This window comes from Equus quagga, chromosome 5 (assembly GCF_021613505.1).
Source record: "Equus quagga isolate Etosha38 chromosome 5, UCLA_HA_Equagga_1.0, whole genome shotgun sequence".
Lineage (NCBI taxonomy): Eukaryota > Metazoa > Chordata > Mammalia > Perissodactyla > Equidae > Equus > Equus quagga.
The window spans coordinates 107,267,558-107,293,791 of record NC_060271.1 but is presented as its reverse complement, the minus strand read 5'-3'; the positions used below and the strand labels follow the sequence as shown (position 1 = coordinate 107,293,791).

The window sequence follows — 26,234 nt, the reverse complement described above, 5'->3', positions numbered from 1 at the left end:
GTGTAATCTTAAGACTTCATCTGCTCAACTCAATATCTGCTCCCACAACAAGACTTCTACTTGTTCACTACAAGGTTTTATTTGGAAAGCTGTCAATAAATCAATTACTAAATCCATATTGGCACTGTCCTAGAAAAAAAATAAAGATGAAAAGGCAATCTGTACTACTGCTCACAGATATTGCAAAACAAACTCATTCCAAAACTGTTGCTGAATAATTATTCTTGCATTTCTCTTGGCTCACTTTCTTATACAGCCACAACAGGATCAGTAAAGATACAGAATTCCAAAGACACACAGGATGTTCACACTACCAAGAGATCTTCCTTAATGTAATAATTTACTCAAACAAAATAATTTACTCAGATCCAGCATCTGCATCTTGTTCCTGCAGGTCTCGGAGAAGAGCTTTCACTTTTTCCTGGTTCTCAGAAGTCATATGTAGTGTCTGAAGGGGCACCTTGGCTTCGGGCTTCCATTTGGGGCGTGCCTCTCCTTTTCTTATGCTACTGTTGCTAGGTCTGCAAATGACACATGGACAAAATTGCACATTTAACTGTGATCAGAACTTTTACACTCTCAATTGTGAATACTAGGCCCTATATGTGAAATATTTACCTAAATTATCATTATTTCCTGATTACAAAAATAAAACAATAAATACATGAAAAGTAAAGAAGAGGAAAACAGAAGTCATCCTAATTCACATCATTCTTTTTCATATACTTTTTTATAAAATTGTACAGCATATATAATCTTTTATAATTGCTTTATTTTCTTATCAAAATAAAACTGACATTTCCCTAAAATTAAATATTCTCCTACAACATAATTTTAAATGGTTACATATACATATAGATATACGGGAATTTATTTCACCAACCTTCATTGTTGGAAATTAGATTTTCGATACTCCCCTTCAAAACGTCTTTATTCTTTGAATTCCAGAAACCGTGCTCTCTTAGTTTTCCTCTCACTTCATTAGCAACTCCTCCTCAGCCTCCTTTGTTTGATCTCCTAATCTCTCAGCTCTAAAGCCTACAGTGCCCTTGGGCTCAAAGTTCAGACCTCTTCTCTATCTATATTCTATTTCCTCCGATCTCATAGCTTTAAATAGCACTTATTCACAGAAGACTCAGACATTTACTTCTCTAGTCTCGTTCTTTTTCTTGAACTCCAGACTTATATATTAAATTGTCTATGATATCTCCACTTGGAAAGTACCTCCTAACCAGTCTTCCTGCTTCCAACACATGCCCCTGTAGTCTCTTCTCCACACAGCACCCTAAGGCAGGGCTAGAGTATGGGTGTATAGACTGTACACTGTGTAGCGTCTCCTGGCAGGGTAGGAGGGTGGGGATGAGAAGGGGATAAGGGAGGAGGGGACAGCAAGAGCTAAAATCCAGTCTATGCTCTGTTTGCCAAGCCATGCATCCTGGGGCTATAATTGCCCAAAAAAGGGGGCACCATTTTCTAATTCACATAAAGGCATATATTGAGTAGCAGCAACTCTGGCCAGAGTGACTGATGTCACACACCTTTGCCTCAAACCCTGCAACAGTTTCCCATCTGACTCAAAGCAAAAGACAAAGTCCTTATAACGGCCTATAAAGTCACACACGGTGTAGCCTCTCAGATCTATCTGCTTATCACTCTTCTTCTTACCCATCCACTCCAGCCACATGACTTCCTTGCCATTTCCTAAACTTTCCAAGCACACTCTTGCCTTAGGGACTTCCCACTTGCTGTTCCCTCTGCCTTGAATGCTCTTCCCTTAGATAGCTTCACAGCTCACTTCTTCACTTCCTTCTTGTCCCTGCTCAAATGACACATTATTAGAGAAGACTTCTCTGATCATGCTGCACAAAATAGCAACTATTTAAAAATACCAGAAATCTATTTTGGTATTTCCTATCCCCTTTTCCCTTCTTTATTTTTCTCCAAAGCACTTACCACCTGACATATTCTGTATTTGTTTATGGTCTTTATACCTCAAACCTCCTTCAATGAAGAGAAGGACAGTATTTTATTCATTGCTGTAATACTAGTCCCTAAAACAATGCCTGGTGCACAGCAGGCACTCAGTAAATATTTGCTGAATGAAAGTCTAAGACTCTAAGAACCTATAATGTCTACGTTATCAAAAGAAGTGAGCTGCATATAACTCAGAAGTGAGGTTCTTAAATCAGCAGCTAAAGTGAAAATAAAGTTTAAAATTATTCTGGATGACTCTTTAAAAAGGTGTCAGGTTTGAGACTGATATATTACCTCTCAATATGTCCAAAATGATCCTTTTTCTTCTAGAATAGAGAAAAATGTAGATTCTTTGGTTGAATAGCTGATGACGTACTTGATTATGCCAGGGACTATGTATGAAAAACTTCTATTTACATTTCACATTTCAGTGTATCAGGCTTAAACTAGAAAAAGCACTTGGAAACTGAGACTGACTGAGGGAATAGCATATTCCTCCCTCCATATCTTGCTCACCATGGGGCCCAGATTCATTTAACGGCAAGTTTAAACTACTTAAATGCTATTTGTTTTCATTTTTTTCCCTGAATGTATAAAGTTGAATTCATTTAAGTTAAAAGCATGTATGATATGTACTCTTTGACATGAGTCTTAGACGCATCTTTTCCAATACTATGTCTACTCAGACAAGGTAAACAAAAGAAAAAATAAACAAAGGGGACTTTATCAGACTAAAGAGCTTCTGCACAGCTAAGGAAACCAGGAACAAAATGAAAAGACAACCCACCAACTGGAAGAACGTATTTGCAAATCATATATCTGACAAGAGGTTAATCTCCAAAATATATAAAGAACTCACACAACCCAACAACAAAAAAACCCAAACAACCCGATCAAAAAACGGGCAGACAGAGAAAGACAAACTCTATATGATTTCACTCATATGTCGAAGATAAACACATGGACAAAGAGAACAGATAGGTGGTTACCGGGGGAAGGGGAGCAGGCACAAAGGGTGAAGGGGTGCACCTATAAGATGAATGACAAATAAAATTTCACAATGTTGGAAACTATCATAACCTCAACAAAAAAAAAAAAGGGCAGAGGATATGAACAGACATTTTTCCAAAGAAGATATACAGATGGCCAATAGGCACACGAAAAGATGTTCAATCTCACTAATCATCAGGGAAATGCAAATCTAAACTACACTAAGATATCACCTTACACCCATCAGACTGGTTATAATCACCAAGACAAAAAGTAAGAAATATTGGAGAGGATGTCAAGAAAGGGGAACCATCATACACCGCTGGTGTGAATGCAAACTGGTGCAGCCACTATAGAAAACAGTATGGAGATTTCTCAAAAAATTAAAAATAGAAATACCACATGACCCATCCATCCCACTACTTGGTATTTATCCAAAGAACTTGAAATCAACAATTCAAAGAGACTTATGCACCCCTATGTTCATTGCAGCACTATTCACAATAGCCAAGATGTGGAAGCAACCCAAGTGCCCATGGACTGATGAATAGATAAAGAAGAACATTCAAACAGTATAATGACCTGGATGAGCGCCTTGATTCACTGAAGATACAGAAGTCATCACCATCATCCCAAATTCTACTCGATGCCTTTCTATTGCCGCCACCACCACCACCACCACCACTGCCGCCTCCGTGAGATTTACTAGCATGACTCCTGCCTCCTCTTCCTCCTCTAGAAGACCCCTTTCCACTTCCTTTGCCTGGCTTGCCTTTTCTTCTTACTGAAGAACTCATTTTCACCTGCAAGAGAAAAAAGTAATACAGATATCATAAAATCAGACAAGTATAATATTCCTTTGTCAAAGTTATGGATATACGATAATTTAGAGAAATAAAGGAAAATGGACATTTTAAAACAGCCAATTTAAAGGAAGCATGGATAAATTGCTTCACAAAAGATTTACAAGCACATTCCCTTCAAGATTAATATTTAGTGAGTTTCTCTGACAGAGATTTCTTAACCAGGGATGTGCATCAGAAACACACAGAGAAGTTTCAAAACACACGTGCCTAGGCCCCAATCTTATATTCTGATTTAGTTAGGTCTGGTATAGGGTTTAAAAAATTCTAGTTGAAAAGAGATGTTTTCATGTATTTAATATGATTTGATAAACAAAATTTATATTTACATACATACTTTCAGAAACACAGCCCTGGCTCACAGATTTTGCCTGGGGGGAGTAAAAGTGCAGAGATTTTGTATGGGATCAAAGTTAAGTTGTTATTAGCTTAAAATAGAATATTATAACTGTATGATGTTTTTGTTGTTGTTGTTTGTTTGTGAGGAAGACTGGCCCTGAGCTAATATCTGTCGCCAATCTTCCTCTGTTTTACGTGGGATGCTGCCACAGTGTGGCTTGACAGGCAGTGCTAGATCCATGCCCTAGATCCAAACCTGCAAACCCCAGGACACCGAAGTAGAGCGCATGAACTTAACCACTATGCCACTAGGTTGGCCCCGTATGATGTTTTATGTAAACCTCAAGGTAACTACAAAGCAAAAATCTATAGTAGCTACACAAAAGATAAAGGAATCAAAGTGTACCACCACAGAAAATTGTCAAATCACAAAGGAAGACAGCAAGAGAGGTAGAAAGGAACAAATCTATAAAACACCTAGGAAACAACAAAATAGTAATAGTAAGCCCTTACCTATCAATAATGACTTTAAATGTAAATGGATTAAATTTTCCAATCAAAAGACAGAGTGGCTGAATGGGTAAAAAAGCAGGACCCAACTATATGCTGCCCACAACACAACTGCTCCAGCTTAAAGACATATATAGACTGAAAGTGAAGGGATGGAAAAAGATATTCCATGCAAATAGAAACCAAAAGAGAACAGGGGTAACTAGACTTACATCAGACAAAATAGACTTTTCTAGTCAAAAACTGTAACTAGAGATAAAAAAGATCATTACATAATGATAAAGGGGTCAATTCATCAAGAGGATCTAACAATTGTAAATATTTATGTACCTAACATCAGAGCACCTAAATATATAAAGCAAATATTAACATATCTGAAGAGAGAAATAGAGAGCAATACAATACTAATAGGAGACTTTAATACCCCATTTTCAACAATGAATAGATCATTCTGACAGAAAGCCAATAAGGAAACACTGGACTTGAACTGTAATTTAGACCAAATGGACCTAACAGACATATATAGAACATTCCATCCAACAGCAGCAGAAAACACACTCTTCTCAAGCACATATGGAACATTCTTCAGGACAGATCATATGTTAGGCCATAAAACAAGTCCTAACAAATTTAAGAATACTGAAATCATCTCAAAAAATTAAAAACAGAAATACCATACGATCCAGCTATCCCACTACTGGGTATTTATCGAAAGAATCTGAAATCAATGATCCAAAGAGATTTATGCACCCCTATGTTCACTGCAGCATTACTCACAATAGCCAAGATGTGGAAGCAACCCAAGTGCCCATCTATAGCTGAATGGATACAGATGATGTGGTGTATATACACATATATATATATACACACACACACACACACACACACACAATGGAATACTACTCAGCCATAAAAAAAGACGAAATTGTCCCGTTTGCAACAAATGTTATGATGCTAAGCGAAATAAGTGTATGATGTTAAGTGAAGTAAGTCAGACAGAGAAAGATAAATACTGCATGATTTCACTCATATGTGGAAGACAACAAATACATGGATAAAGAGAACAGATTAGTGGTTACCAGAGGGGAAGGAGGTTGCGGGAGAGGGGGGGAAGGGTTAAAGGGGCGCATATATATGGTGATGGATAAAAATTGCACTACTGGAGGTGAACATGATGAAGTGTATTCAGGAACTGATAAACAATAATGTACTCCTGAAATTACACCATGTTATAAACCATTATAATCCCAATAAAATTACTTGGGAAAAAAAAAGAATATTGAAGTCATATCAAGCATTTTTTCTTACCACAATGGTATGAGACTGTAAATCAATAACAGAAGGAAAACTGCAAAACTCACAAATATGTGGACATTAAATAACATGCTCCTGAACAACCAATGGGTCAAAGAAGATATCAAAACAGAAATTAAAAAATATCTTGAAACAACTGAAAATGGAAACACAACATAACAAAACTTATAGGATACAGCAAAAGGAGTTCCAAGAGGGAAGTTTGTAGTGATAAACGCCTACATTAAGAAAAAAGAAAGATCTCAAGTAAAGCTAAATTTACACCTTAAGAAACTAGAAAAAAGAACAAACTAAGCCCAAAGTCAGCAGTATGCATAATGTGAGCAAGAGAAAGATACGAGACAAAGAAAAGAGCAGAAAAATGTTCAAAGAAATAATGGCAGAAGATTTCTCAAATTTACTGAAAGACAATAACCTACACATCCAGAAAGTTCAAAGGACTCCAAGTAGGAGAAACACAAAGTGATTCACAAACAGACACAATATAGTAAAAATGCGGAAGGTTAAAGACAGGAGAAAATTCTGAAAGTAGTAAGAGAAAAACAACCTGTCACTTACAGGTATAACCCCAGTAAGATTAATGGCTGACTTTTTGGCAGAAATAATGGAGGCCAGAAGGCAGTGACATAATACATTCAAAGTACTCAAAGAAAAGAACTGTCAATCAAGAATCCTATATCCAGAAAAGCTATCTTTCAAGAATGAAGGTGAAATAAAAACTTTCCCAGATGAAAACAGATAATTTGTTGACAGCACACCTACTTAACAAGAAATACTAAAGGAAGTTCTTCAGGTTGAAGCAAGTGACCTTACACGGTAATTTGAACCCCCACAAAAAAATAAAGAACACCTATAAAGGTAATTACATAATTATATTTTTAAAAAGTATAAATGCATATTTTTATCCTTTACATAACCGATTTTAAAAGCAATTATATAAAATAATATGTATATGATGTAATATTGGACCTATAATATATAGAAATGTAATATATTTGCCAATAATAGCATGAAGCAAGTTGGTGGGAGCATAGTAGTATTGGGCTAAAAAAATAACTACCAATGGTAAAGTAATACTCATAACAATGTATTGCTGGGTTTGTAATATTAATAGATGTGATGTGTATAACAGTAACACCACTGAAAGGAGGGGAAAGGAATATAGCTCCAGTCCTATGCCACACAACAAGATTTCATTCAATGATGGACCACATATACAATGGTGATCCCCTAAGATTACTATCATACAGCCTAGATGCATAGTAGGTTATACCATCCAGGTTTGTGTAAGTATACTCTATGATGTTCACACAATGACGAAATCACTTAACAATGCATTTCTTAGGATGTATCCCCGTCATTAAGTGACACATGACTGTATATGAGAGTAACATTTCTATATATTCCTAAAATTGAGCTACTATAAATGTGAAGCTGATTCTGACATGTTAAAATGTAGATGATAAACCCTGGAGCAGACGCTAAACAAGAAACCAAAAACTTAAAAAAATATAGTGAAAAAATCATTAAAGAAATTAAAATATTACATTAGAAAATATTCACTTAATGGCTGAACACAAAAGAAAGCAGTAAAGTAGGAACAGAGAAACAAAACAGACATGAGACATATAGACAATAAAAAGTAGAATGGCAGACATAAATCCCACTATATCAATAATAACATTATATGTGAATAAATTAAACAATTCAATAAAAAAATTACCAGACTGGATAAAAAAACATGATATGACTATATGCTATTTATTTATCAATTTAAATTCAAAGATACAAATAAATGGAAAGTAAAAGGATGGAAAAAGATAAATGATGCAAACAGCTACCACAAGAAAGCTGAAGTGGCTATGTTAATATCAGACAAAATAAACTTTAAAGCAAAACATGCTATTAGAGATAAAGAAGGACATTTCATAATGAAAAAAGGGTCAATCGATCAGGAAGATATAACAACTATAAACAAATATGCATTTAATAACAGAGCACCAAAAGACATGAAACAACAACTGACAGAAATGAAGACAGAAATAAACAATGTAATAACAGTAGGAGACTTCAATAACCCACTTTCAACAATGGTAAAGAACAACTAGATGTAAGACCAACAAGGAAACAGAAGACATGAAACACAGTACAAACCAACTAGACCTAACAGACATCTATAAAACACCTTACCCAATATATATTTTTGTCATGTGGACAAGGAAAATTTTTCAGGACAGACCATATGCTACACTATAAAACAAACCTCAATAAATTAAAAAAGAGAAATAATACAAAGTATCTTTGGCAATCACAGTGAAATGAAATAAGAAATCAAAAGCAGGAAAAAATTTGGGAAACTCACAAATATGTGGAAATTAAACTAGGTCTTGACATTCTTTTCTTCAAAATCCTTCATAATTATACATATTTATTTAGGGCTTAGTTTATGTTTCTCTCTCTCCTCCTTCTCTCAGAAAGCTCTTTGAAGGCAAGGATTATGTACATTTTGATTATGAATACACCTCTAAAACAGTGTCTGGCATATAGCAGGATTTATATGTATTTGTGGAATGACTGAAAGTTGAATAAATGACTAATACGAGAATGGAGATTCATTCATTTATTTATTCATTCCACAAATATTTATTGAGCACTTATTATGTGCCAGATCCTAGAGATATAACAGCAAAAAAGACAAAATTCCTGCCTCATGAAGCTTACCTTCTAGAGGGTAAGACAAACAACAAATAAACAGATATATAATATCAGTTAAGTGTTATGAAATAAAAGAAAAACTCTGAGGCTGTTATTTTAGATAGAGTGGTCAGATAAGAGTGGTCATCTCTCTGAGATCATATTTGAACAGACACCCGAACATACTGAGATAATGAGCTATGAAATTATTCGTGAAAAGAGCATTCTAAGCAGAAGCGATAATAAATGCAAAGGTGCCAAGTGTGGAACATCTTCAGTGCACTGGGCTAGATAAACGTAAGGAGTCTGGTGGGTCTGTAGTGAAGTAAGGAAAGGGTATGCGGTCAGAGAGTAGAGAGGGCCATAAAGGCCCTGGGAAGGACTTTGAATTTTATTCTAAATTTAACAGGAAGTCACCAGAGAGCTGAGGCAAAAGCTTGATATGACTGACTTATGTTTTAAAACAATTACTCTAGCTGCCATGTGAAGAATATAAAGACTGTAGAGGTGAGGAGAAACCAGGAGGCCAGTTAGGAAACTACTGCAGCTGTTCAGACTAGAGAAAAAGTACAGTGAGTTGGACTAGGGTGAGAGCAAGTTGAGTTGAAAAGTGGTCATAGATTCTCAACGTACTTTAAAGGTAGATGAACTGGATGAAAGGTACGAGAAAGAAGTATCTAGAATTACTGCAATATTTTTTGGCCTAGGTTAACTGGGTGAATAGTGGTGCCATGTACTCAGAACGGGAATATTGGGGAGGAAAAGATTTGGCGTGGCGTCACAAGTTCAGACTGGATATGTTATGAGATGCCTATTAGATACTCAAATGACGATATGTAGAAGGTAGCCGGATATACAAGTCTGCACTGAGGGGAAAGGTAAGATTATTTCATTTAATCCTCTAAAACTCTTATAATTATTGCTTTCTATATTTTATAGAGGAGGAAACTAGAGTACAGATAAATTACATGACTTGTCTAATGTCACCAATTATAGAAACAAAGCCTGGAGTCAGGGTTTGAAACAATCCATTTGACTCCAAAGCTGAAATTCTTTCCATCGTATCACCCCCTATCCCCACACACCTGTACCTTTTACCGTCAATTCAAAGTTTAATGATAAGCCAGTCCCTCTTTGATTTGTGCCTGGGTCTTAATTTATAAACGTGATTGAGTGACAACATGGAGAGGTCAATGCCATTGAGAGAAAAGTTAAATGTTACTCACAGTTTCTCTAGAAAGGAGAGGCATGCCATGCCACACCAGGCCCCAGGGGGAAGCACCAGTGTTACCGAGGAGGCAGGGAGGAGCCAAGGGAAGGCGACCACAGTCTTTCTTGGGGTTTCCACCAGAAAGGTGAGGTGGGGCAGGGTAAACAGGTTAGTATTGGCTGGTTTGAATAATTCCAGCAGACTTTGGGGCACAGCGGCTGTCCCTAGTTGCCTGGTACCTGGCCTAGGATTGATCAAGGGCAGGGAACTACTGGCTTGGGTGTGAGAACTAGATAAAGGACGTGGTTGGTAGTATGGATATAAGATTGGCTGGTTTGCATATGAAAGGCATGGTCACACATGAGTTGTTAATTACCTAGCCCTGGGAAGGGCAGTTTCCTCCTGGCCAGCTAGGCCTGCAAGACGTCAAAACACCATAAAATATAGAAAAGAAAAAATATGATTAATATACTTTTCCAATCCAAATTTAAAACTCCATCATTACAAGTTTGCTCTGACTTTAGATCCTCTTAGATAAGGTCGTAAGAAAGAAGTCCAACTACCTCAAGGTCTTCTGTAAAAACAGTGGTACATACACATATACTTACAAAAATGCAGGGTCATTAAAAGCTTAATGGGAGACCAAAACAATGGGACAAAATGAATTTCGTAAAGTTGTGCATCAATAATTACCTATTATTTCTAAAATTTAGAAAAAGACAGAAAGATCAGAGCTTCATCTCAAAAACCACCCAGCCCAGGTAAGTTTGTGTAGTAAGAAATATTAGGAAAAAGCAAGAAAATATTGTGCTTTGTTTAAAAAAGAAAATAGTGGGTAGCCAACCAGACCAAGCCACAGTTAGCTTGCCTAAAGAGCCATCAACAACTTGTCTCACACCAACCCAGAAAATGTTACCTTTACAATCTGGTCTGAGATCTACTCTCAAAAGTTGAATGGAGACTTGCTGGCTGTATCCAATACGATTCTCTCCAGACGTTTTCCAGGGAACAGGAATTCGGTTGTATAAGCCACATGGATAGATTCCACTATTCTATTCCATTTAGCCTGGGAAGATTCCAACTACCTTTCTTCAGCGTGGACAGAGGAAGAGTATCCTTTGTTTCACACCCAAGTTTGGCCTCCCAGACACAGAATCACCAAGCTGGGCACTGAAAGCTGACCACACACCACTCCCCTCCCAGGCAAATCTCTGACTGATCCCATATATCTAGCTCCAGGCAGATACCCAGACCTGGTACCTTTCTTCTAGCACACATCGTCCCAATCCTCTCCCCCAAATAACCACTCGAGATGGAGAGAGAGACAAGAAAGGAAGCCTGAGCCCCTCCAATCCAATCCTCTACCCCGCTCCGAGCCTGAATTCAGTTACCCCGCTTCCAGCGTGCGCGTGGGCAACCTCAGCTGCCGACCCCCATCGGGCCCGGTCCCAGGGCCTGGGATCCCGTCGGTCCAAACTCACCGGCCCCAGCTAGACAGGCTGGATCCCTCCGGCCCGGGAGGGTGCTCAGGCTCTGACCACTCCTGGAGAGGGAGGCAGTAGAAAGGTCTACACACTGACAAACAGGGCGACGCACAGAGCACGCACACGGACACACATTCCCTGTCCGCGGAAGTGGAGGCCGTACCAGGCTCGCAGCGCTGCTTCCCGGAGCGGCTGTCAGGAGGGAGCGCCCAGGGGCGAGAGGTCCCGCCAGGGCTCGGCCACCCTCACGGATCTCACCTGGGGCGGCCCCGCCGCGGCCCAGCTGCAGCTGCACAACCCAGGCGCCTTCTGATTGGCTCAGCCTCACCCCTCGGATATTCGCTTCCGGGTGAGAGGTGCGTAGTCGCCACAGCAACCGAGTCGCACTGGGCGCATAGCTAGCGTTTGGCTCCCTGCGGGTCGCAGAGCTGGCGGCCCAGGAGGAATCGCAAAGTCAAGAAAATCTCTCCAACACCTCTCTGTCATGTGAGTACCGCGTCCCAACGCCCCGAGCGGGGTAAGGCATCTTTAAGAAAAACTCGTGTTGAGCCAGAGTTCGGCCCCTGGTAACTCCGGTGCGGCTGTGACAAATTTCCTGAGCGTCTACACTGGGGTTGGGGTGGGGGCCGGAGAGCTCTTGGCTTGGGATCAGGAGACCTGGATTCCAGCTCTGATTCGGCCGTTGATTCGCTGTCGTGACACCTTAGGCAAGTGCCAACCTCTCTGGGTTTCAGTTTCCTCTATGGCGCCAGACGATCTCCATCTCTGAGGTTCCCTTTAGCTCTAACATTCAAAGCTTCGAATGTGGAACCATTTAAGGGCAATTGAAAACGGTTCGGTTTCTTGTATGATCAAGTGCTCTGATTAAAAAGCATTTAACGATTGCTTCCCAAGTGCCATTCATTCACTAGACGTTCGGTTCCCACCAGCAAGTACTAAGCACTGAACTGGACACTAGGGTGAGAAAAGAGATTTGACTGATCCGCGATCCCTGACCCAGACGAGCCAGGATCTTGATAGAGGTTTCCGGCACAAAAGCGTGATTTTAATAGGGTCCTAAGGGCTGTAGTAGGGATAGGCCCAGAGTGTTGTGGGGGCTCCTAGAGGAGTCGGGCTGAGGGGAGAGAAGAAAGGCTTTGCTCAGGTGAAAGCTCTGTTTTTCTTTGTGGCTCTTTCTGGGAAAAATTTTCAACCTTCTGTTCTAGTTCACTAATTTACTTTTCAGTTGTGTCCATTCTGTTATTCAGCCCTTCTAAGGAGTTGTATTTCACCAATTATATTATTCATTTCCTAGGTGACTCATTGGTTCTTTTTCATAACCACCTGTTCCTGCCTCAAGGATACTATACCCTCCCAGTCTTTCTGAGGATGTTACAGTATTTTAAAGTCTTCTACCTATTGTGTTATTAACTCTGTTTTCTCAAAGAGAGTGAACCGCAAGCCTTTCTCAAATGGCACCTAAATTAATTTTTAAATAAAAAATATCAGTTCTTGGGGCCAGCCCGTGGCCGAGTGGTTAAGTTCGCGCACTCGGCTTCAGCAGCCCAGGGTTTTGCTGGTTTGGATCCTGGGTGCGGACATGGCACCGCTCATCAGGCCATGTTGAGGCAGCATCCCACATGCCAAGCTAGAAGAACCCACAACTGAAATATACAACTATGTACTGGGAGTCTTTGGGGAGAAAAAGGAAAAATAAAAATCTTTAAATATATATATATATCAGTTTTTTTGCTCCACCCACAGAAATTCTGAATCCGTAGTTTAGAGTAGGGCCAACTTGCAGGTGACTCTGATGCAGGGATCATACTTTGAGTAACATTCTAGTAGACGCTATTGTCCTAGAAGTTAGAGTTTACTTATCTTCTCTACATATGAGTTTTCTTCAGTATTGGAAAAAGTTTCTAATGTTTTAATCCACTAAATGCCCCAGGGCTCTGAGACATAGATTCCTCACCCCCCACCCCCAGACCTGTGGTTTTCTTTTTCAGTTTTTTTTTTTTCCCCTGTGGTTTTCTTCATTTTTCACCTGGTCTGCATCCCAGTCTCATTCTGTTTGGCCCTTACCCCCCCCCCCCCCCCCCCCCGCCCCAACCCTACCCATCCTTGCTTACTATCTTTCTTTACTTTCTATTTCCTCCTACTGCCAAATCAGAGATTCTGCACTCTACCTTACCTCTTGAGACAATCCACAGATCATATAGGCTACCCAAGAGAAATAAAAATATATGTCCATACAAAAACTTACACTTGAATGTCCATAGCAGCATTATTCATAATAGCCCAAACTGGAAACAACCCAACTGTCCATCAACTGATGAATAGATAAACAAAATGTGTTCTTTCCATACAATGGACTATTCGGCCATAAAAAGAGATGAAGTACTGATACATGCTACAACATGGATGAACCGTGAAAACATTATGCTAAGTAAAAGAAGACAGTCACAAAGGACCACATATTATATGACTCCATTTCTATGAAATGTCCCGAATAGGCAAATCCATCGAGACAGAAAATAGATTAGTGGTTGCCAGGGGCTGGAGCAAGGGCTGGGAGGGAATTAAGGGAATGGAGAGAAACTGCTTATGGGTACAGGATTTCTTTTTGGGATGATTAAGATATTCTAAAATTAGCTTGTGGTAATAGTTGCACAATTCTGAATGTGTTAAAAACATTAAATTGTGTGCTTTTGAAAGGTAAGTTTTGTGGTATGTGAATTATATCTTAATAAAGCTGTTATAATAAACAGACAAATAAATGAAAATGGACCATCTAGACAAAATTATTTATTTTCCCAGGACCGTACTCTATACTATGGAAATGCCAAGTAATCATGATATGCTTGTGATCATATGAAGAGAGTCTATTTGGTTAACTCGTAAAGCACATTTGTTATAGTTCTTATGATGTAAAAATATTTATTCATGTGACTTTTCTTAAATCTTAAACAGCTGCAGAAGTGTATAAGATAAACTTTATATTTCCAAATGGAGACAAATATGGTAAGCATACATTTCAATTACTTTTTCTATACAGACTAAAATTAAATAGCTTAAGAGTGAAAAAATGAGATGGTCACATTTTATAAAACTGCTATTGGGATATTAACTCCATTAAATAAAATAGCGTAGAAAAACTAATTGGTGAACAGATTTTAGATCTAAACTCTAATGTTAAGTCTAGATAGCATGCCTTGGAAACCTATGAGATCTGTGAATCTTCCTGCCCTTGAGTCTCAGTGGTTACCAGACCTTCTAGGTCCATGGAGCTTCTCATCCGTGGCCACATTGGTTTCAGTACTAGGGAGCCAATGAGACCCATAGGGGTGCAGTTGTGATTAGGCCTGAACATAAATACTTTATTACTTAGTCAAACAGGGTTCTCATTTATAATCTTCAGTATTTCTCTCTTGTTTAGATGGTGACTGTACACGAACATCTTCGGGAATCTTTGAGAGAAATGGAATAGGTATTCATACTACTCCTAATGGGATTGTCTACACAGGAAGCTGGAAAGATGACAAGGTATTATTGTTCTTTTGAACACTGACAGTGAATAAGTAATCCTATTGATTGAATGATTCCAGGCATTTCACCATTAATCAAAAACACATATGAATAGACTATACAATAAAAATAACAAATGATTATATTTAATGTATATGAGTAATATTAAACCTATGCAGAGAGCTAATCATCATCATTGTCTTTCTCATCTCCTCTTCGTTGAGTAAACTAAACTCATTACATAATTTTCTAGTTAATCCTCATAGCAACCTCATGAGGTAGGTAACATTAATACTTCTGTTTTACAAATGAGGGAAATCAGGGTCAGGTTTCTTGCCCAGCTGGGAAGTGATGAAACAAGAATGTGTATCCAGGTCTGCTTGAGTATAAATTTTTGTTCTTTAGGACATTTTTATACTGTTTCCTGGGATAGATAACTAAACTGGTTGCCCTTTAAGATTTTTGATATGGTCAAGGTACCTCAAGGACCCCTATTTTCATCATCATGGACTGCTGAGATGTTCAGGTGTCTCAGATCAGGAACATATGACTTGACAGCCTTCAAAGAGAGATATATATGAAGGAAAATGATAAAAATGTTGTCTTATTTTTGTGGAAATAAAAGCTGATATGATGATGGATTGAATAAGAACTGAGTGGTAGACATATGTGCACCCTTTTGAAGTGTTCTAGGACAACTGAAGGTTAGTTACTGAGGTCGTTTCCTTTATTACAAACAGATGAATGGTTTTGGAAGACTTGAGCATTTTTCAGGAGCAGTATATGAAGGACACTTTAAGGACAATATGTTTCATGGATTGGGGACTTATACATTCCCAACTGGGGCAAAGTACACTGGAAATTTCAATGAAAATAGGTGAGCTTAAAATAAAAAGTCACTGCAGTTCTAAAAGATTCTTTTCAGCCATGTTTGCTTAAATATTAAATTTAGTTAATGTTAAATATTCTTTTGCAATGTATTTAGTTCAAAGATGTTTATAATGTATTTTGTAAGAGTTGTTGGGTTATGTTGGGGAGGAAAATGTTGTAAGAGAGGCTAAGACCATCATGAGCCTCCAAAAGAAGATATCATTCTTGGTAATAATCTGTTAGACTTTTCATTTATTTCCTCTTGACTTCTCTAGTCTATAGAACTTTTTGCAGTCAGCTTGGAAAGGGAAAGCTTGTCACAATTACTGAGAAAATTTACACCAAAAATTACTTTTCCTTGAAATAGCTTGACAAACTTTTTAAAAAACAGCCTTGAGGCTAATTTCATAATTGTTTATTTCATTTTGACCTGATATGTGTGTACATTTTTACTAGGCTAATTTTTAAAATGTAAGCAAAATTAGTTAATTTTCGAACTGCAGAAATCTACCCACTGTTATCCTTTCTGAGCATATGCTTGTAGGAAAAATGAAAGTGAAATGAAACATGAGCACAGCATTACAAACTTAATCTTCATCCTAAATACCATGCCATGTCACCCAGAGATTCATGTTCGTTTATAAATACCCCTTGATTATTTCCACAATTGAAAGTGCAACCTACAACCTAATTGTTATGAAGTGGTTGATGTGAATACATTTTGAGGAGGGTAGACAAGTGTTCACCTATTTTGAGTGCAAGTCTATGACAGTAATATATAAACTTTTTCCGCTGATGTTAATAAAGAGAGAAAAATCTAACCAAATGAGTTAGAGGTCCATTTGTTTATGCAAAGTGTGTTTTTACCACTCCAAAGAGTCTAACAAAACACCAGCACAGAGCACAGTGCCTCAAACATAATTGATGGTCAGTGGATATTTGTTGAATAAATGAATGAACTAATATAAACTTTTCATTTTTTAACCGATTGTTACAGTTTTGTGTAAACTTAGCATATATGATCCTAAAGTCTTGGACGCCAAAATTGTATAATGACAATGTTCATTTGGAATAGTAATGTTTTTTGTAAGATATGAAAGCAGGATGCCAGATTTTCAATCAAACTTTGAAAGTGAAAAGATACGATTCTTCAGACATAGTACATAATATACTAGACCATCTTATATCTGGGCTATAAATTCTTGGTCTTGGTTAATGAACAAACTTATCTTTTACTATTACAGGGTGGAAGGTGAAGGACAGTATACTGATATCCAAGGACTAGAATGGTGTGGTAACTTTCATTTCACAGCTGCTCCAGGCCTGAGACTAAAGCTCCACATGTAGATATTCTGCATTAAAGCTTTAATGTGATAATTGAAGCTTTTAGTTGTAAGGAAAACTGTAAAATGTGTCATCTGAAGTAACTTCATACACTGCTTCTATATTATAATTTTGCTAATAAAGCCATCACTCACTTATGCCTTTTTGAACTTTATTTTCATTATCTTATAATTAGTTTAAAATAAATTATGTGATCCGATTGAGAGTTTGCTCATTTTAATAAATACAGCAGAATTACTCAAATCTTGGCAAAGTCAATTTCTAATCCTGTGCCTGAGTTTTGTCATCCTTAAAAAGTGTATCTGTATGTTAAAGGAGAATATCAAGAAAATGAAAAGACAATCTACAGAATGGGAGAAAACATTTGCAAATCATATATCTGATAAAAGTTTAGTTTCCAGAATATAAGAAGAACTCATATATAAATATATATAAGTAAAAAGACAATCCAATTTAAAAATGGGCAAAGGATTTGAGTAGACATTTCTTCAAAGAAGATATACAAATGTCTAATATGCAAATGAAAAGCTGCTCAACATCATCACTCTTTAGGGAAATGCAAATTAAACACAATAAAATACCACTTCACAATCATTAGGATGGCTGTATTAAAAAGAGACAGTAACAAAGTTTGGCAAGGACGTGGAGAAATTGGAAACCTCAAACACTTCTGGTGGGGATGTAAAATGGTATAAAACTATGGAAAACAGTTTCTCAAAAAGTTACACGTATAGTTACCATATTTCCCAGCAATTTCTAAGTACATACCCAAGCGAATTGACTTGTACAGGAATGCTCATATCAGCATTATTCATAACAGCCCAATGCTGGGAACAACCCAAATGTCCATCAGCTGCTGAATGGATAAACAAAGTGTGGTATATTCACACAGTGGAATATTATTCACCTGTAAAACAGAATGAAGTACTGATACATGCTATAACATGAATGAACCTTGAAAACATTGTACTAAATAAAAGAAGCCAGTCACAAAAGTCCCCACATTGTGGGGCCTTTCTGTGAAATATCCAGAATAGGCAAATCCATAGAGATAGAAAGTAGATTAGTGGTTGCCAGGGGAGGGAGGAATTGGGAGGCATGGCGTTTCTTTTTGGGGTGGTGGGAATGCTCTTAGAATTAGTGATGATGGTTCTACAACCTCATGGATACTAAAAGCCACTGAATTGTTCACAGTAAAAGGGCAAATTTTATGTATAGTTTGTGGATTACATCTCAATTTTTTTAAAAAGTAGATTTTTGTGTCCTCACATACTCCATGCCTGGAAAGTTCTTTACCTTTTAGATAAAATAATTCAAAGATTACCAGAACAGAACATCATGGCTACATACTAAAAATTACAATAAAGATCTGAGTGTTTTTGCTGAGACTATTTTTCCAAAACTGACAAAAAATGGCATATGTAGTAGACAGCTTCTGTCACATTTCTTCTTTCAAAATCTTGTGAAAATTTGTATTTCTCAATATATCATTTTCAAAAATTTTTCATTTTTATTTTTTGTTGTACTACTATAAATCTGAGTTGAAATGTCTTTGAAAATATTGACATAAAATGGTATTTTTGTTAGTTTCTCATAATAACAGCTTTGCATTTAATTTCAAAAGACCCTGTTTATAAGTTTTTATAACAGATTTGTTGCTTAGCATTAACTGGTATGGTTTTAGAATTAAATATTATTGTACTGGAATTTATAAGGAGAGAAATACTAGACAAGTTGAGGTACAGTGAAAGGATGTTTTCAGGAACCAGGACATATAATGCACATTCAAAACTTCTGGAAAATATAGAAAAATGTCTGCTTTACTGCAAACTAAATTTTCCCTAATATTTTTCTTCAAATTATTTAATGTAGCAAGATATATACTTTGCTTTTAAAATCTAACTTTTTATTGACATATAAGTAACTTTTCAATGCTCAGATTTTCACTTTTCTAAATACCAAAGTCATTCCTCTTAAACAGTCTTCTTTCTTTTGCTCCTTGAAACTAAACACAGTTCAGGTATTTGATTAGTGGATGCTAGAATTTGACCTGGAGCTTATATAATTAGAAGAGACACTAGTTTTCCTCATTTAAAAGCCTAGCTAGCATATGACAGTCTCCTTTCCAGGGAAGTCAAACCTCTCTAGTGCTTCTTTTTATAACCTTTAAGTTAATTCAGCATCCAGATACGCCTTGATCTGAGGATGATATAACCACAGCAAGCAACATGGGGTAAGTGTGTGTTTTTATGTGGTTTAAGAGGCATTGAGAGGGGAAATATTTTTATAAGAGAAGAAATCCCGTTAATCCTTACTAATTTAGACTCACAATATGCTAACATTTATTTAAGGTAGACATTTAAAGAAAACTTTCTATTCAAAAGTTATAACAATGTAATACTTGTGAAATATTCATTTTCTTGATTGGTTTTTGTATTATGTCATAATCTGCCTTTGTAGGTTGTCAACTATTGAAATGTTTGGGGACTGAAGAGTTTTGCATATTTATGTATTTAGTTGAAGCCAAATTAAATTTTGAGAGCAATCTTAAAGGATGACAGGATTCTTGATTTACAAAGCAGATAAATCCAGCATGTGTGTATATGCCTCTTTGGGATTAAGGATAAAGAATGAAAAAGATTAGGAATGGAAAGAGGTTGATTTATGCCTGTTGTAACAGAAAAGGGATAGAGGATTCTATCAGAGTTCACTCCTTTATGTACAGAAAAATATGTGCTGATTTATTACTCAGGGACATTAGTGAAACTTAATTCTAAACCTTTTGTGGGGCTTTAGGGGCATGATGAGAAGAATTGGATTTCATTTGAAAGCTGTCTATTCTTAAGCGAGAATGGGATTCTATCATAATTAGTATTGGAATTGTATGGGTTTTTATATGCTGAAAAAATAGTATTCTTAAAATAGAAAAATGTGTCTTTTTATTACCCTTTTGTCTTTTTTAATAGCTCCTTTCAATACAAAATTATACTTCTGCAAATAGTAAAGCCATTTCACTGAAGGCACTTCTGAAGGATTTAACTAAATGATCAGAAATTTATACTAGAGAAACAAATTTTTTGACACACGTTTACACTAAGTAGTTTCCATGAATTTCATTAATATCTACATTTTTGCTAATACTGTGGGCTCTGAAAATGCAATCTAACCCAGTTTGGAACCTCAGAGGCTTTTGAAAGGAAGATGATCATACTATTGTTAACTTTTAATACAAATATAAAGGTTAACAGATAAGTGCCTTGTACAAATTTCACATACATTTGGTTGATTTGATTTGGGACAGAATTGATAAGGATTCTCTTTATTCCGCCTCCTTCCTTCTCTCTTCTCTGTGTATAAGAGTGTAAATCATCATGGCAGGCCGCTAGTAAACTCCAGGCGATGGGCATACAAAGAGTCTTCCTTTCTTCCTCTCTGTCTCTCTCTCCCTCCCTCCCTTCCTTCTTTTTTCTGTAATGGCAATAGTTCTTAATCTTTTTTGGGAGTGGAGGATCACTGTAAGAATCTTTGTAAACCAGCCCACCCTCTGTGCAAAAAAATGTAAAATCACACAAAATTTTGCATACAACTCAGGAGATTTGCAGATGGCCTGAATCCCAATCTTGGGACCTCAGGTTAGGAACTTTTGATCTTGAGGTTTAGGACTGGATTATAAATTACTCAGTATTTTTCTTCGTTTCTGGATTTTTATAAAATGTAGGAATCTTTAATAATTCCTGCTAATCTTCTCTCAAGGACAATGTCGAAGATGCTGGTTCTCCCATTGACCCCTCCCAACACACATACACACACACACACACACACACACACACAATTTACATGAGAGTGAAACACAGTTTAACCAATATCCATAGATTCAACAATCACATTACTGCTGCTTGTCCCCATGACTTGGTTAATCATTTGTGCTTTCAAGAGTGCCAGGAATCACCTCGGGAATCATGGAAGAAAAAAATCCTCGTGCTTTTATTTGTAAGATGCTTTCAGTGCCCCAAATAAGATGAATTAAACCATAAATTGCTAAATATTACAAATATTACACAGGACACTCTTCTGATTGGTAGGTTTGTGATTATTTTGTTTTCTGTTCCTGCCCTTATTGAGAAAAGAGAGGTTAGCAGATATTAACACCTGTTTAAGTCTTCCTAAAATAATCAGAAAAATTAGAAGTGGCAGCTGATCAGATGCTCAAATTTGTCCATTTGAGGAAATCTCTAGAGTTTATTCCCTGAGATTGAGGGAGTAGCTATTTAGGATTTGGGCGGTGGGGTGGCTACTTATATGCCCTTGTATGGGTCTATGCCAGCCCTTTCCACTTTTCCTCAGGCTACGCTGGCATGGTTTTAGTGAGGAACAAAGAGACAAATATTAGAAAATTGTTATGTTCTCTAGAAAGGCTCCTCCTTCTCTTAAATTTTCACCCGATTTCTAATGGAGTGTGTGAGTGGCTGGGGTGGGTAGAGATGGTGCAGAAGGGTGGATAAAGAGATAATTGGGGAGAACTGGAAGAACCTTACTGTGTAAGGGACCCTGACACCTGCTATTTACCATAACACCTGGGCAAAGGATGAACAATGGGAAGAAGGGTGCATTTCTTTGCTGAGATACTTTTCAATACTCCCCATCTCCTAGCAGTTATACAGTGCATTCCCCATTGATATCTGGGGAAAATATAAGTTAAGGCTCTGCTAAAGTTGTAGAACCAATAAAGTTCATTAGGACAGCATATTCAGCCTCCTTTTAGTTTCCCAGGTCAAATGAGTGTAGAGTACTTTCTCAAATTCTTTAATGGATCTATTCTCCACTGCTGAATCTGAGAATTATAGTCCAACTCTTTTTCTTGGGCAAAGCATATGTTTAGCTCCTCCAGTAACCTTTGAAATGTCACTTCTATCTGTGCCCTCCTTTCCTTTCTAATAGTTGCTTCCCTAATTCAGGCCATCATTACCTTTGGATTGTTAAACATGCCTACTCACTGGCCTCTTTGCAGCCGGTCTTTCCTCTACAGTGCCACAAGAGGCATCTTCTTACCGAAGATGCGTGATCTGGTTACTCCATTGCTTAAAAACTTTAGTGATTCCTTGTTCTCTCCACCACAGAGCAGGCTCCTGACAGGATATCCACGGTCCTGTATCTGTCTCCAGTCTGCCTCTCTAGGCTTCCCCCATGCTCTACCCTCAGTGCTTCCTAGGATCCCTAAGTCCACCTCTGCCTTGTAACTTTCTACTCCTGTTCCTTTGCTGATCCTCTTTTTACCATGTCTACAAATTATTCAAAGCCCAGCTGAAATCCTATCTTCTTCATGAAACTTTCTCTAACCCCTACAACTGGAACTCATCTTTTCTGAAAGTTTTAGGCACTTTATACTTTTCTTATTGCATTTGTCACAACCCATCCCATGCTGCTGTTATTCATGTGTCTCATTCTTCCTACTAGACTGTAAGCTCCTGGAAGGAGGAACAATTTTTTATATTTCTCCCAGCACCTGGCACAATGCCTTTTACAAGGTATATGCTATAAATGCTTGTTGAATTGGAATGAACTGTTTTTCCTATAATCCACAAAAAAAGCTAAAAACTTAATTTTTGCCAAAGTTTCTTTTTTCTTCCCCAATAGAGTGACACCATTTTCCAATTCCGATCTGAAGAACGCAAATGACTGTATAATATCCAAAATATGGGTGACACAAGGGAGAAAGTGTAAAAACCAGGACTGGAATGACACACTAGAGACATCTGAAGAGTGGGGAATTTGTTGTTAATAAGTAAAAAGCGCACACAGGCTCAAAGGAAATGAGAGAAATCTTTCAAGAATTAAAAATGGTTCTTGGTTCTAGACAACTTCCTAGAGGGCCAGCATATCAGTAAGGTTGGGTTCATCTGTATATGATGGAAAAACCAAAATAATAGTGGCTTAAACAATCTAGAAGTTTATTTCTCTCTTACATCAAAAAACAAAACAAAACAAAACAACCCAGAGGTAGACTACCCAGAGCTGTTAGAGCAGGTCCTTTTGTGGGGGACTCAGGTTCCTTCTATCTTGCTCATCTGCCATCCATAGTGTACCACCTCCTGGTCCAAGAAGGTTGCCAGGACTCCACCTATCTCACTGGTGTTTAGACAGCAGGAAGGAAGAATGGCAAGAAAAAGATATGTTCTCTCTTTTAAGGAGATTTCCCAGAAGTCACTCACACTGTTTCTGCTTACACCTCATGGGTAGAATCTATTCTTGTGGTTACACAAGAATATAGCTATATAGGAGAAGGCAGAAAATAATTTTTTAACTGGATTACTAAAAAAGAGGAGAATGGATACTGGGTGGCAACTAGCAGTGACTGACAGAGCTAGTATCAGGCATTACATTGCCTCTTATATTCTTTCAGGACAAAGAACAACATTATGCACAAAAAGGAATCTGTTAAAAATTTTCTGTAAAGTTAAGGGGGAAAAAAAAGAGCAAGCCAAGCTAGGAATAAACATAGATTTGCTTAGGATAAAGGACAGGGACCTTGACAAAATGACAAAGGTGACTAAGTTAGCCTTTGGTCCCCTCTACGGCCCACTCCAACATCCCAGCCCCTGCCCCCCAGCCTTCATCTCCCTTAACCCTCACATCTGCACAGTGAGGTGACTATTATTATTATTACTATGCCAATTGTACAGATCAAGAAACAAAAAAACCAGGAAGATTCAGAGACTTGGCCAAACTGCCCAAGAGGCTTCAGATAATGAAAAATAAATAAAAGATATGGCTGGCTTAGAACCTTCTGTACTGCTCAAAAAAAAACCCATATAAATCATGCAGTGTTCTCCAAATGGGTTTGTACTTAATTTTGACTGTAGATCACCTCAATTAGCCCCTACAGAAAAATCCATTACAAACCTATTTTTCTTGTCACTTGACGTAGGTGATTTCATTTAATGTGAGATACTTAGGAAACTCTTTAGATTTGTGCCTTTCATTATTTAAGGGTCAGATGAACTGCTTTGAACTCTTCTGATTCAGGAAAGCCCCCTAAGACATGCTGGAGTATTCCAGCTATGTTTTTAAATACATAGAAATTTATTTTTATTAGTCACCCCAAAGATACAAATACTGAGGTCATTGTGCCTACTCAACACCAAATGACTGAAAAAGTAAAAGACTAGAGAAAGAAGAACTGTTATTTTTCACCTTATATATTTTTAACTATGAGAAATTTTTAACAATCAATTGCACACATAATAAAAACTTTTAGTTATGAAATTATAGGAAAAAAAGGGTAGTATAAATTACCAAGTACCTGTCATTATCAACAGCGTTTTATTTTTTATAGAACCTCTAAAGAAATCAGGAAGACTTCACACAACATGATGTGATGTCTGCTGGTGGAGCCAGGCCATGAGGTGAGTGAAAATTGTAAAGAACTACTAGTAAGAACGCACATCAACAAAGAGCTTAGTTTAAACCAATGTACTTGTACTTATTTTGTACCAGTATAGTTATAAATTGTTTTAAAGAATTTTGTAACCTTTCTTTGTTTAAAAACAAACAAATTAACATATTATGGGATTCCTTTATTAATTAGCAGTCAGCTGATAGCCACCTTATAAACCAGTCATGTTACATCAGACTTTAACTGCGTATACAAATGCTTACTCATGGTATTGAGACCAGAAAGAACAATGTTTTAATTGAGTTCTATTTTGTATGTCTTTGGGGAATTGCAAAAAAACCTTAAGAACAACAACATTTACTTTACATTCAACTGATATTCACTGAGTCTCTACTTTATGCCAGGCTTTGTGACATAGTAACTATGTGGGTTAGGTAAGGCTTATCCTCATTTTACAGTTGAGGAAACGTAGGTTTATAAAGGTTAAGTAAAGTTCCCAGGGTCACAAAACTAAATGAGTAACAGAGCCGGAATTTGGAGCTGGAATGTTTGATGCACTTAAGAAAAAACTCCCAACGTTTAAAAGATTATTTTTAAATTTCAAATCTAAAACATGCACATTGTAATACAAACAAACTTGGTCAAGATGGAAGAGTATAAGTAGAACTTGAAAGCACATCCCACCGCTACGCCCATCCCTCTTTCCAAGCACAACCGCTGTTAGTAGTTTGGCATAAATCCTTCCATATCTTTCCTTTTGTCCAATGTACTTTTCACTGTATCATACGTCCTGTCTACTTAAAGACATCAACAACTAAAGGAGGCTAAATTACCGTCTATCTTCACTAGTATAAAATCTACCTTTAAATAATAACTGAAATGCTCATTCAGCTAACATTAGGCATCCAACTGTAGAGACACAAAGAAGAACAGAAGTCACTCTCTGTTTCCTAGGGACTCATAATCTAGTGTAGCAGTTCCTAATTTGGTTTTGAGAGAGCAGATATGGACTCCTTCGAGAGTCTAATGTGAGCTCTGACCCTTCTCTCCAGAAGAAAATAATCTACATAAAATTTTGCCTATAATTCAGGGGATTCATGGACACCCGGAGAGTATATGGACCCCTGATCTTGTAGAGTAAGATTTTTATATTAATAATTTAACATAAATACTGTTATGGAAGTGTGGACAAGATACTGTGGCAGCACAGAAAAGCAAGGACTTAACTCTACTGAGATATGTCACGAAAGACAGGGAAGAGTGGTAATTGCACAGAATCTTGAAGGACACAAGGAGTTGACAGCTAGCCCAGGGGAGGGAAAGGACGTCCACTGAGGAAACATTTATAAAGCCCAGAGGCTAGAAAGGACAGGGGACCACAAGACTGTCTTTGTGATAAGAGCCCAGCATGTACATGAGAGTGACTAAAGTTGGGTTTGCAGAGCTAGGTAGAGGCCAGATCATGAAGGGATTTGTCTATTGTGTTAGGACATTTGAACTTTAGGAGTCACTGAGATATAAAAAGGAGATACCATTTGATTCAGAGTTGTTGGGAGATCACTGATGAAATAATATACTATTAAAAAGATACATTGCTAAAATCAAAAGAAGTTGATTGGAAGGTCATTGCTTTTACAAAGGCGATTGGGAGAATAAAGCTCTGAAACTGCATTTGTAAGATAAAACTCAAAATTTGGGCAACACATCTGGCCCCTCACTGTGGTGAGTCCCAAGCACAATCA

General features: G+C 37.4%; 3 protein-coding genes across 8 annotated transcripts in view; 2 read left to right on the top strand and 1 right to left on the bottom strand.

Annotated features, from left to right (window-relative positions):
* DHX57 (DExH-box helicase 57) overlaps positions 1-11,676 on the bottom strand; it is a 49,596-nt gene extending 37,920 nt beyond the window's left edge. Inside the window, exons 1-5 of one of the 6 annotated variants that reach the window (XM_046661310.1) lie at positions 11,376-11,676; positions 10,811-10,983; positions 10,271-10,310; positions 3,547-3,767; positions 363-521 (exon numbers count right to left, since the gene is read on the bottom strand). In XM_046661310.1, the coding sequence (XP_046517266.1) occupies positions 363-521; positions 3,547-3,761 (374 nt within the window). In that variant the 5' untranslated portion in view covers positions 3,762-3,767; positions 10,271-10,310; positions 10,811-10,983; positions 11,376-11,676. Of the gene's footprint in view, positions 1-362; positions 522-883; positions 1,222-3,546; positions 3,768-10,270; positions 10,311-10,810; positions 10,984-11,375 lie in introns of those variants that run through there. The other 5 variants (XM_046661311.1, XM_046661309.1, XM_046661308.1 and 2 more) reach the window with 5 other exon arrangements.
* Positions 9,866-17,236, top strand: MORN2 (MORN repeat containing 2). Its single transcript, XM_046661841.1, has 6 exons — positions 9,866-10,039; positions 11,777-11,864; positions 14,331-14,381; positions 14,797-14,903; positions 15,626-15,762; positions 17,000-17,236. The coding sequence occupies exons 1-6, from the start codon at positions 9,866-9,868 to the stop codon at positions 17,100-17,102; spliced, it is 660 nt and encodes a 219-aa protein (XP_046517797.1). The 3' UTR covers positions 17,103-17,236.
* Positions 17,237-24,435: 7,199 nt separating this feature from the next.
* ARHGEF33 (Rho guanine nucleotide exchange factor 33) overlaps positions 24,436-26,234 on the top strand; it is a 66,372-nt gene continuing 64,573 nt past the window's right edge. The window contains exon 1 of the mRNA XM_046660831.1: positions 24,436-24,502. The gene's annotated coding sequence lies outside the window, so the exon portion shown is untranslated. The remainder of the gene's footprint in view (positions 24,503-26,234) is intronic.

What these genes read in the sequence shown, in the direction of transcription:
- MORN2 (XM_046661841.1), top strand. Translation starts at nt 9,866, where the DNA reads ATGGAGAGGTCAATGCCATTGAGAGAAAAGTTAAATGTTACTCACAGT. An exon ending in TTGGGGTTTCCACCAGAAAG is followed by an intron (nt 10,040 to 11,776) that starts GTGAGGTGGGGC and finishes CTGGGCGCATAG; the next exon opens with CTAGCGTTTGGCTCCCTGCG. An exon ending in GAAGCTGGAAAGATGACAAG is followed by an intron (nt 14,904 to 15,625) that starts GTATTATTGTTC and finishes TATTACAAACAG; the next exon opens with ATGAATGGTTTTGGAAGACT.